This window comes from Saccopteryx leptura, chromosome 5 (assembly GCF_036850995.1).
Source record: "Saccopteryx leptura isolate mSacLep1 chromosome 5, mSacLep1_pri_phased_curated, whole genome shotgun sequence".
NCBI classification, from domain to species: domain Eukaryota; kingdom Metazoa; phylum Chordata; class Mammalia; order Chiroptera; family Emballonuridae; genus Saccopteryx; species Saccopteryx leptura.
The window spans coordinates 51741525-51754020 of NC_089507.1; the positions used below are offsets into that span (position 1 = coordinate 51741525).

General features: G+C 34.6%; 1 protein-coding gene across 4 annotated transcripts in view; it reads right to left on the bottom strand.

Moving 5' to 3' along the window:
• The window catches only part of LOC136405425 (UDP-glucuronosyltransferase 2A2), a 66257-nt gene that overhangs the window by 11472 nt on the left and 42289 nt on the right, over nt 1–12496 (bottom strand). For all 4 annotated transcript variants that reach the window (XM_066384821.1, XM_066384822.1, XM_066384819.1 and 1 more), the window contains 2 exons: nt 2895–3043; nt 112–243 (listed from right to left, as the gene is read on the bottom strand). In XM_066384821.1, coding sequence (XP_066240918.1) covers nt 112–243; nt 2895–3043 — 281 coding nt within the window. The remainder of the gene's footprint in view (nt 1–111; nt 244–2894; nt 3044–12496) is intronic.

Here is a 12496-nt window from a genome sequence, read left to right on the forward strand (position 1 = left end):
ATTTTTACTGAAAATGCTGCCAGTTATGCTCAATGTATACTTTCATCTTGAAAGAATATTGTTAGCAAAGTGGCAAAGTGGCTGCTTAGTAGAATCGTAAGTTGTACTGACCTTTTGTGGAATCTGAGCAAGGGCTGAGGCAATGCGATTGGCTTTTTCTTCTGTGAGGTTTTTGACCATTGACCCCAGAGAAAACACCACAACACCATGTTTACCTGAACTTTGGACAAATTCTTCCATTTCCTGAAGAGATAAAATTCTATTATAAAAGTACAGGATCAATGAAAAACTTTCACTCACACTTCTAAACAGGCAGGGTCAAGAGAAGTGCCAGAGACACTGATAGACTGGTTCTTTATTCTACTGCATAGAATCATCCAGTCTCTTTAAAACAAGTTATGTTTCTGAAAACTATGGCTTAAAAATATAATGAATGGTTATAAATAAAGGCATGGAGTCAAACCATTATATTAAGTAATTAGATGATAAGAGGTAGATCTTCCCATAGTACATGAAACTGTCCCTCCCAAGGATTAATTTTTATAAACCAATAGAATTTGCAAACTTATAAAAAATATTCCTTGCAGGAAAGTTCTCAATAAAAAATTTAGAACTAGGCTTTATTTTTTTTAGCATGTCAGTTTATAGCCAATAAATTATAAATTAATTGATCTAATTTTCTGTTAAGTATTTAAGGTATTTCTCTCATATTTATTATTTTCCTAATTCATAGGGCTAAAAAGGACTGTTTTTAAAAATGGGATATATAGGAATATGTTTAAAAGGTGACAACACAGTTAAACTCCTGCTATAATCATGATAACATTTATGAAGCAGTGATTCTCTTTCTTCCCACAAGTGTGACACTAACTGCATGCCCTTAATTTGAGCCTTAGCACAGGAGTAAAATATAAATTTCTCTGCAAGATGAAATTCTCTTCTTCATTGCTTACAGTTGTGTGAGTTGAGCACTGCAAAGTCTGGGATTGGGGTTGTTCACATCTAATTTAATAAGTCATCCTCCAGAGTTGTATCATGCATTCTCTTTTTAACTACCATTTGTGGTTGCCCTGAAATCACTGGTATTACTTAATGTAAAGCTAGTAAATTTACTAAGGGAATAATGATGCCATAAAAGTAGATTGCTATTTTTAGCTTAGTTAATGTTAGAAGACTATTTCTAAAGTCCCAGGAATTAATGTTTTACTATTTTTTTAGAAAATTAAATTTAATGGGGTGATGTTCATCAATAAGAGTACATAGGTTTCAAGTAAATATTTCTATAGCATTTCAACTGTTGATTGTATTGTGTGCCCATCACAAAGTCAAATAATTTTGCGACACCTTATATTAGTTCCTCTTTTTTCCCCTCCCCTACTTTTACTTCCACAACTCCCTCCTCCAGTAGCCACTTTTTAAATTTATTTCTCTAAACACATAATTGAATTAAAAATACAGAATATACACACACCTTAAGACTTACATACCTACCTGTTTGATTTGGATTCTTGATTTGACTGCCTCTCATTGCTTTGTTATTCTGTATATATAGCAATTGGCAAAATAATTTCATCACAGATATAATACATGAGTGGTGTTCATGGTGCTCAAATGTCTGTATTAATAACTGGGTTTGACATGAAATAATTCTCCCTTTTTGAAAATATATCTGAGTTGTTTTTATGAAACTGTGATAAACATAATAGTGTGTCAAAGTATTATGTAGTGGGCCACAGAATATGCCGTGGCTCTCATTCTATCTTTTTTTAGATATTGGTTCATTAGTTCCCATAATAATACTCAATAGAGTTTGCCTACAGCTGTAATTGGCTGTTAAGAAGACCATATTCACAGTCATGAAATAAAAATATACATCTTACCCAAAGCAGAAATCAAGAACTCTACTTGGAACACCATTTAACTTATCATCTTCTACAGAACTTATTTTTGTTTACCTATAACCCAAGCAAATGAGTGTTTCTTCACTCCCTATGGATATAGTTAAATATGATATTATTATTATGTTTACCTTTTATTATCTTTTGCTTCTCAATGTTATTTTTCTTCCAACAATTTTGATAGTCTACATTCTACATTTATTCTTTTATAACTTTTGAATAATGTTAAACAATTTCTTTTTTACTTAAAAAGAAAAAAAAACTGTCATCATGGATGGTCACAAAAAAACAATTCAACCTATGGGTCCCTCAGTTCTGTCTTCTATTTTATGGTGACGACTCCCGATCTATTTCTAAAGCTCTCTGCTAAGAGAGAGACCTTGTTTTACCCATACAATTTCTAGAAATCTCCATCTGAAAATTCTTTTAGCTCCTTAAAGTGAATTTGAAAATGAACTCATAATTGTTATCTTAAAAAAGTGTTTCCACTAATTGTTTCTTATTTCAGTAAAGCGCACTACTATCCAGGAAGCCTTATCCGATTCCATGTCTTCTGGCAATACTTACTTCTGTGGACCAAATCCTGTGAACTCTACCCAACCATTCACATGAAAGCTTCTTTATCACTGAAACAACCACTGTAAGTGTTCCTATTCATAATTCCATCATGCTTATTAGAGGGACTACAGCAGTCTCGTTAGTGACATTTCAAAGCTCTAGTTTCTCATCCCTTCAGTCAAGTACTGACACTATAGATACACATATTTTTAACATGCTTCTTAAACTACTTCATTCTTCAGCTTAACTATCAAAGTTCAAAAAATGTAATATTATTACTAATAAGAGACACTTTTGACTTGAAAAATTAATTTGAAGTAATAAACTGAAGGTCCCCAGTGGCATATCTCTGTTATTAGACTACAAACTTTAGAGAAAAAATCAGAATTGTTATCATAAGGTAAAAAAAAAAAATGTCCTCCACTCTAGTAGACTTACCTTAGGTAATGGTTTGGCAGGTTTACAATGCAATCCTCCTACAAACTCAAAATTAGGTAAGTACGGACGAGGAAATTCAAAATCCCAATATGTTCTCATTAGCCAAATTTCTGCTTTCCCCATAGTCTCACATAATGTGGTGGGTCTTCCTGGAGAAATTAAACAAAGGTGGATGTTATTAGCATATATGTTTGCTAGGAAAACAAATGTACTACTAATTTTCTGATGTACTATTAAGGAATAAAATAAATCTCGGTCTTCTGGATTGCTTTTTATGTTTAGATTTTAAAAGGAAGGGGAGATTCAAAAACTCAGAAACATTTATACGTAAAGACACATGCAGCCCCATGTTTGTCACAGCATTGTTCACAGTGGCCAGGACATGAAAACAACCAAAAAACCCGTCAATAGATGACTGGATAAAGAAGATGTGGCACATATACACTATGGAATACTACTCAGCCATAAGAAATGATGACATCGGATCATTTACAGCAAAATGGTGGATCTTGATAACATTATACAAAGTGAAATAAGTAAATCAGAAAAAAAAAGGAACTGCATTATTCCATACATAGGTGGGACATAAAAGTGAGACTAAGAGACATTGATAAGAGTGTGGTGGTTATGGGGGTGGGGGGAGAGGGAAAGGGGAAGGGGGAGGGGGAGGGGTACAAAGAAAACTAGATAGAAGGTGACAGAGGACCATCTGACTTTGGGTGATGGGTATGCAACATAATTGAACGACAAGATAACCTGGACATGTTATCTTTGAATATATGTATCCTGATTTATTGATGTCACCCCATTAAAAAAAATAAAATTATTAAAAGAGAGAAAAAAAAAGAAGGGGAGATTAAAGTAATGAGGTAGAGAGAGAGGTAGGGTAGGTGAGATAATATTTGGGTAGTGAAAGAACAGTAATGTGTAAAATAAATAATACATTCAATAAATAAATTTTATAAAATCAATTCAGAATAAGTAAAAATAAATTCACAAAACATAAATAAAAATTTAACCCAAACTCCAACTATTGATGAATTTGATATTTATTGTTTCCCTCCAAGTGACAGATGATAAATTAATCCTATCTTATTAACACTAAATCACCTTCCAATGTTTTTTTAATTTCCTGATAGAAATGTATTTCCATTTTCCAGCTTGTTATACTTTCTTGTTCATTCATGCTGTTGAAAAATCCCACCAACATCAGTTTACCTTATTTTCCTAAGTCAAATCCAATCAACTTCAATTGATTTGTCATTTTTTTTTCTTCCTAGGAATTTCCTGAGTAATTTATACCTAGTGCAATCCCCTTTAGGATGTGAAGTATACATTACACATTACCAGTATCACTCACTTATTTTAGTGTTAACTTTAAGTGATGTTTCTTTTTTTTTTTCTGCAGTTGGAAATGGGAAGGCACTCAGAGAGACTCCCGCATGTGCCCGACCAGGATCCACCTGGCATACCCACCAGGGGGCGATGCTCTGCCCATCTGGGGCATTGCTCTGTTGCAACCAGAGCCATTGTAGTGCCTGAGGCAGAGGCCATAGAGCCATCCACAGCTCCCGGGCCAACTTTGCTCCAATGGAGCGTTGGCTGCAAGAGGAGAAGAGAGAGACAGAGAAGAAGGAGAGGGGGAGGGGTGAAGAAGCAGTTGGGTGCCCTGGCTGGGAATCGAACCCGGGACTCCTGCACGCCAGGCCGATGCTCTACCACTGAGCCAACTGGCCAGGGCCAAGTGATGTTTCTTGAAAGGGACAGTTTCTAAGTATTAATTTTAGGCAATTAGTGGAGAGAGAGTATTTGCAAATGACCAAATCAACCATTTTTATTCAGAAAAACACGTTTTGCGTCCAAGTAAAGAAACCCTCAGATACAATTCTCTTTTCTTGAGGATTCTAATCAAAATTGGTGATTAAATACACCCTAGGTAAAGTAGTCTCTTTTTAGTCATTACTTTGTAGTGTTTGAACATGTGTCTGCAGTTAAATAGTTAAATGCCTTAAATTGATAATGATTAGCTTGAAATTACAAGATTGAATGAGAATGCCACCTCACAACTTCCATGCCAAAATGCTTATTTTTTAAATGTTCTGTTCCATTTGTGTGATAACTTGCCTCAATTACCGACTTCCTAAGTAAAATTATTGTGCATAACCTATAGCCTACATTTTAAGAAAGATGTAGCTCAAAGAATTTACTAAAATTCTATGTCTGAAGCAGTGATGCATAGTATCAAATATAAAGTCAATCAAAAGTGATGGGAATAAAATTGAGCAAAACTATTCAGACATTTAAAATGTCGTACTGAGAAATTATGAAACAAAAATATAGAATTAAAATTCACCACAATCTGTTCTCCAAAATTATATTCTACAATATGAGTTATGAACACAGTGGGGAATTATGTAAATAATATATAATTAATAAACAAGCAGTTACATTTCACATGTATTATTTCAATCCTACATGTGAGTTTACCAAAATGACTTCTTAAAAAAATTTTAGAGTTATTCTAAATTTATGGCAAAACGCCTTCATGTAGATGAGATATACAGGTGAGAATTTCAGTGATAGACAGTTATCAGTTTCCTAGAGGTAAGTCATGTTAGCTGGGTTGATATCGAGAGATAACTTTTCTAGGCTCCTTAAGTTATTAATATTTTTCCAAAGGCACAAGAGAAAACTAATTTGTACAATTTCTGAATCACTGTTTAAAAATTAATACTCTATAATAGGTTCATATTTACTTATAATTAAATAAGTTTTTATTTTTTAAAATAGTTTTTGGGAATGTCAAGATATTTTACACATACCTTGTTTGGCAATTATGCATAAAGTTGATATAACCATATGCATACAAGTTCTTGTGTAGACATAAGTTTTCAACTCTTTTGGGTAAATCAATAAACCAAGGAGTACAATAGCATGGTAAGAGTACATTGTCTATTTGGAATATTTTACATCCCCATTAAACTTTAGAGACATTTTTTCAATATCCACCTAATAACTTGCTGAGATTTTGATCAGTATTTCATTGATATTTGGATCAAATTGGGAAGAACTGGCATATCAACAATATTGTCTTTCTCTCCATGGACGAGGTATATCTGTCCATTTATTTAGTTCTTTAATTTTGCACATCAGAGTTTTGTAGGTTTGCTAACATAGAACTTGAATATATTTTGTTAAATTTGTATCTAAGTATTTCATTTTGAGGTTGCTAATATACTATATGATAGTGTTTTTTTGTTTTAAATTACCATTGTTCATTACTGATATATAGAAAAGTGATTGAGTTTTCTATATTAACCTTGTATACTGTAACCGTGCTATGATGTCTTATTAGTTCCAGTAAGGTTTTTTGCCCATTATTTCAGGTTTTCTACATAAATTCGTGTGTCACTTAATGATGGGAATATGTTCTGAGAAATGTATTGTTAGGCAATTTTGTTATTGTTCAAACATTATAGAGTGCACTTATACAAATATAGATGGCATAGCCTAATACATGGTTTATAGCTGATTATACCTAGGCTACAAATCTGTGAATCATGTTTCTATAATAATTACTGTAGGCAGTTATAAAACACAATGATATTTGTGTATCTAAATAAATCTAAACATAGAAAAAGCACTATAATAATATGATATAAAAGATAAAAAATAGTATAGTTTTATAAGGCTCTTACCATAAATGGAACTTATAGGCCTGGAAGTTGTTCTGGGTAAGTCAGTGTGAGTGGTAAGGGAATGTGAAGGCCTAAAACACTATTGTACATTATTGTAGACTTTATAAAAACTGTACATTTAAACTATGTTAAATGTATAAAAATATTTTTCTTCATTAAAAAATTTACCTTAGCTTACTTAAACAGTTTTACTTTATAAGCCTTCTAATGTTTTCAATTTTTTGATTCTTTTGTAATAATAGAGCTTAAAACAGTTTACAGCTGTACAAAATAGCTTTCTATGTTTCAATTTTTTAGCTTTTTAAACTTCTTTTTTGTTAAAAACTATGTTAAAAACTAAGACAAACACATACATTAGCTTAGGCCTACAAAGGTCATGATTACACTTGGGAAGAATTTTATTTTTTTAACTTTCTGTTGCATGAGGTTTTAGAAACTTTTCTATATAATTCTGCATTGCTGATTCCAAATCTAAAATCCATTTTTTGGTGCATGCTCTAGTTTTTATGCTATTTTAATTTCCTTTTTTTACAGTTAATGGCATGCATTGGTTTTTAAATTGGAGTTAAAGGGCAATGACTCTTGGATTGAACATCACCACAAGGCAATTTAATGTTTTGCAAACATAATTTTTACATAATTGTAGTTGTTTTTAAATGTAAAAAATTATTATCTCATAAAAACACTCTCTTATTTTGTTTTAAGATTGAATCATGGCTTCTTTGAGTAGGCTTAAATGTAAGAATAGTCCTGATACTTTCTGTTATATATGTGGCTGTTACACACTTCAACGTCAAAAGCTCAACATTTCATCATTTGTGACATGTGCATGTATTGCCTATTTTCAAGTTCCCTTTGGAGATCAAGACAGGAATTGGGCTCCTCATATTGAGTGTCATAATTGTGAGGAAATGCTTCATGACTGGACAAAAGGAAAATGCAAAGGAATGCCTTTTGGTATTCCCATGCTTTAGTATAAACCTAAGGACCACAGCAGTGACTGTTACTTCTTTCTGATCCATACAAAGAGCATCAGCAAGAAAAAATGGCATATGATTGCATATCCTAATATTCCTTTAGCAATACAAACTATCCCACACTCTGAGACATTCCCGGTTCCAGTTTTCAATGGTTTTATTTCTTCTAAGGATAAAGAAAGTGAATGATGATCAAGTGTATTTTAATAAGATGCATGAGGAAATGGTTGTAGAATCTGAAGGGTCTTCTTCTGATGCCAAGCAGTCATTAACCCCTCAGCACAGGGGTCGGGAACCTATGGCTCACAAGCCAGATGTGGCTCTTTTGATGGCTGCATCTGGCTCGCAGACAAATCTTTAATAAAAAATAATAGTAACATTAAAAATATAAAATATTCTCATGTATTACAATCCGTTCATTTTCTACCGCTCATATTCATGGTTGCGGGTGGCTGGAGCCAATCACAGCTGTCCTCCGGATAACACCAAATTTTTATTGGATAATGCAAAACATACACGGGTCGTTGTGAGGTCAGGAAGTAAACTTTCCTCCTTTTAATCAAGTAGTCAGCTAGCTAATTGCAGAAATCTTTTTGACGAAGAAGATGGCTAAAAGAAAAAAGATGAGGAGTATCGTACTTTTCAGCAAAAATGGACGGAGGAATTTGCCGTTGTGGAGAGAACGGGTTCTGCGGTGTGTCTAATATGCAATGATAAAATTGCATCGGTGAAACGGTCAAATATAAAGTGGCACTTTAACACACCCCAACTATATTTGCATCGAAATATCCATTGGGGGACAGCAAGAAGAATGCATGTCAAGAGCTTCTGTGCAGAGTACAAGCTAGTCAGAAGCAACTTTGTGTTTGGACCCAACAAGGTGACTGGAATTCAGCTAGCTTTGCTGGTGCTTTAGCAATTGTGAGAACCGAAAAGCCATTCACAGATGGGAGTATGCCAAAACATTCATACTTGATATTGCCAATGAACTTTTTGATGACTTTTCAGATAAAGACAAGATAATCAAATGAATAAAAGACATGCCTCTGTTGGCAAAAACTGTTCACAATCATACCATCATGATGGCAAATCAAACTGAGGCAACACAAGTGAAGAACATAAATGCAGCACCATTCTTTTCTCTCGCTTTGAATGAGTCAACAGACATAAGCCATTTATCCCAGTTCAGCGTGATTGTAAGGTATGCTGTCAGTGACACACTACGTGAGGAAAGTCTTGCTGTTTTGCCTATGAAAGAGACAGCAAGATGGGAGGATTTATTCAAGTCTTTCACTGAGTTCGCTAAAGAAAAAAATCTACTGATGGATAAACTTATTTCGGTGTGTACTGATGGTGCTCCGTGCATGGTGGGGAAAAACAGAGGATTTATAGCGCTTCTTCATGAACATGAAAAGAGACCCATCCTAAAAGTTTTCACTGCATCCTACATCAGGAGGCACTTTGTGCTCAGATGTGTGGTGAGCATCTTGGTGAGGTGATGTTGCTGGTCATTCGGGTGGTCAACTTTATTGTTGCCCGAGCTTTAAATGATTGCCAGTTTAAAACACTGCTGGATGAAGTTGAGAATAATTATCCCGGTCTGCTCTGCACACAATGTGCGTTGGTTGTCAAGAGAGAAGGTGCTCAGCTGTTTTGTGGCTTGTCTGAGCGAAATCCAGACTTTCCTTGAAATGAAAAACATCGAGCATCCTGAGTTAGCTAACACTGAGTGGCTCCTAAAGTTCTACTATGTCATGGACATGACTGAACATCTGAACCAGCTCAATGTGAAAATGCAAGGCATTGGAAATACAGTCTTATCCTTTTCACAAGCAGTGTTTGCATTTGAAAACAAGCTGGAACTCTTCATCGCTGACATTGAAACAGGTTGTTTACTATACTTTGAAAAACTGAGAGAGTTTAAAGATGCATGCACAGCAAGTGACCCTGCTCAACATTTTGATCTTCAACAGCTAGCGGGCTTCACATCTAATCTCCTGCAGTCATTCAAAGTGCGTATTGGAGAATTTCCTGAGCACACTCATCTTTTTAAGTTCATCACCTATCCACATTAGTGTGCTGTGGACAGCGCCAACCTGAGTTACATGCCCGGTGTGTCCGTCAGAGATTTTAAGCTACAAGCTACTGACCTGAAAGCCTCAGACATGTGGGTGAATAAGTTCAAGTCACTGAATGAAGATTTGGAAAGACTTGCACAACAGCAAGCAGAGTTGGTGAGCAAACAAAAGTGAGGAGAAATGGAAAAACTTCAACCCATGGACCAGCTGATTGTCAGAACTTGGAACGCACTTCCCATCACATACCACACACCGCAGCATTGTGAGTATTGCTGTACTGACAATGTTTAGTTCTACGTATGCATGTGAGCAGTCTTTCTCACGTCTAAAGAACATTAAGACCAACCTATGATCACATTTAATGGATGGAAGTCTCAATGCCTGCATGAAGCTTAACCTCACCATGTATCAACCAGACTACAAAGCCATCAGCAAAATCATGCAGCACCAGAAGTTGCATTAATGGTAAGAAGTACTTTATTCATCATTGGTTAGCAACAACGTAACAACGTTATTACAAAGAATTCAGAGAAGACTTATTGTACTTTAAATGTGTTGGTCTTACATAAAATGCACAAATTTACTTGTATTTAGTGTTAAACATATTGTATGGCTCTCACGGAATTACATTTTAAAATATGTGACATTCATGGCTCTCTCAGCTAAAAAGGTTCCCGACTCCTGCCACAGCAGTTTAGCCAACCCGAATTGAATGACTTAGTAAGAGATTTGGGCCTATCAAAGAAAGCAGCTGAGTTATTAGCCTCCAGGCTTCAAGAAAAGAATGTATTTTACTGGTCAGCTAAAGTATCCCATTTCAGAAAGCGTGAACAAATTTTTGTGAACTTTTTTTTGAAGACAAACATTTTGTTTAATGTCATGATATCAATAGTCTTCTCAGCCAGCTAGGTGTTACCACACACGGGCCAACTGAATGGCGGCTATTTCTTGACAGCTAAATGATGGCAGACTACTGCTGGAGCATCAAATGAGATTGTTCTCAACAAGTACACAAACGCAAGAGTTACAAATGCAAATTTTTACCTGAATAGAATTTAAATAAGTTTTGTGCAAATTTTATGATTAAAATAAGTGTTTTAGTATGTTCTATTTTGAAATTGTAGACAAATTCTGATGTAATCATATCTTTTAGTGTATTAGTGAATTTAATGCACTATATAAATATTATATTTTCACTAATATGATGCCCAAGAAGACATTCTACTTCATTATGTTAAACTAAATGTTAAAAATTTTACAATAAGATGAAAACCTAAAATCTGAAATTGCAAAAAAAACTGTAGCTTACAGAGAAAAACTAATGTCAGATTTGAGATCAGCACACTTGAATTAGGTAAGAACAAGTGCTTTTGTGGACGCAACAAAAATTTTGTTCCCCAGTGTAATCAATATCACTGTCTTCCATCTCCATATTTTGTCTGACTAGAATGTCTTCAGGGACAATACCATGCATGGAACATCATCTTGGAAATTTTATATTTATCATCTCAATTTGATTCCCTCAACACCTTAGTGTTTAGTTTTTTTCATGTCATTTAAATACAAGTGTAGACTTGCTACTTATATGCATTATTCTTTGGGAGATGCAATCATGTATTGTTTTCTTTTCTTTTTTTTTTAAAGCTCTGTAGGTATTGTTCCATTGTGTGACAGCACCATGGCATTTGGTGCATGTACAACTGGCTGTTTATAGGTTTATATTATATATACATGTATATATAATACATTTAAGTATATTATATATACATATATATAAACATTTAAAATATCTTTAGGCCCTGGCTGGTTGTCTCAGTGGTAGAGCGTGCGGAAGTCCCGGGTTTGATTCCCGGCCAGGGCACACAGGAGAGGCACCCATCTGCTTCTGCACCCCTCCCCCTCTCCTTCCTCTCTGTCTCTCTCTTCCCCTCCTGCAGCCAAGGCTCCATTGGAGCAAAGTTTGCCCGGGAGCTGAGGATGGCTCTGTGGCCTCTGCCCCAGGCGCTAGAGTGGCTCTGGTCGCGGCGGAGCTACGCCCCGGATGGGCAGAGCATTGCCTCCTGGTGGGCGTGCTGGGTAGATCCTGGTTGGGCACATGCGGGAGTCTGTCTGACTGCCTCCCCATTTCCAGCTTCAGAAAAATACAAAATAATATATATATATCTTTAATTGAATTTACTGAGGTGACATTGGTTAATAAAATTATGTTTCAGGTGTACAGTTTTATAACACATTATCTGTATATTGTATTGTGTGTTCAGCACCCCAAATCAAGTCTCTTATCACCATTTATCCCCCATATCCTCTTCTATTTCCCCCATTCTTCATGAACATTATTTTATTAAGAGCAATAGTATATTGCTTAATATTAATCTGGTATAAACTATATATATTTTTCTCTTTTAGGTAACTTCAGATTTTTCTCAAAAATTTTAACTTATCCAAGATTATTAAAATTTATACTTTAACCAGAAGTAGATTTTAGTCCGCATTGCTCCACGTTCTTATTTAGCATATCATTGAATGACTTTTATTTACAGTTGTATTGAGATATAATTGATGTACTATGAGTCATTTTTATTTCTTTTTCAGAGAATATTATGCTCATGTCTTTTGTTAATTTTTTAATGGATTTGCTTGTGGTTTTTATTGTTGATTCAAGAAATTCTTTATATATTCTATATAAGCCTTTTCAGTTTGATGTATTGCAGGTATCTTTTTACAGTTTATGATGTATTTTTCATTCCCTTAAATATTATATGATTACTTTCAGGTTTTCAATTTAATGGAGTTGAATTAATTAACCATCTTTATGTTTTTTCTTTATGCACTTGAGGAAATTCTTTCTT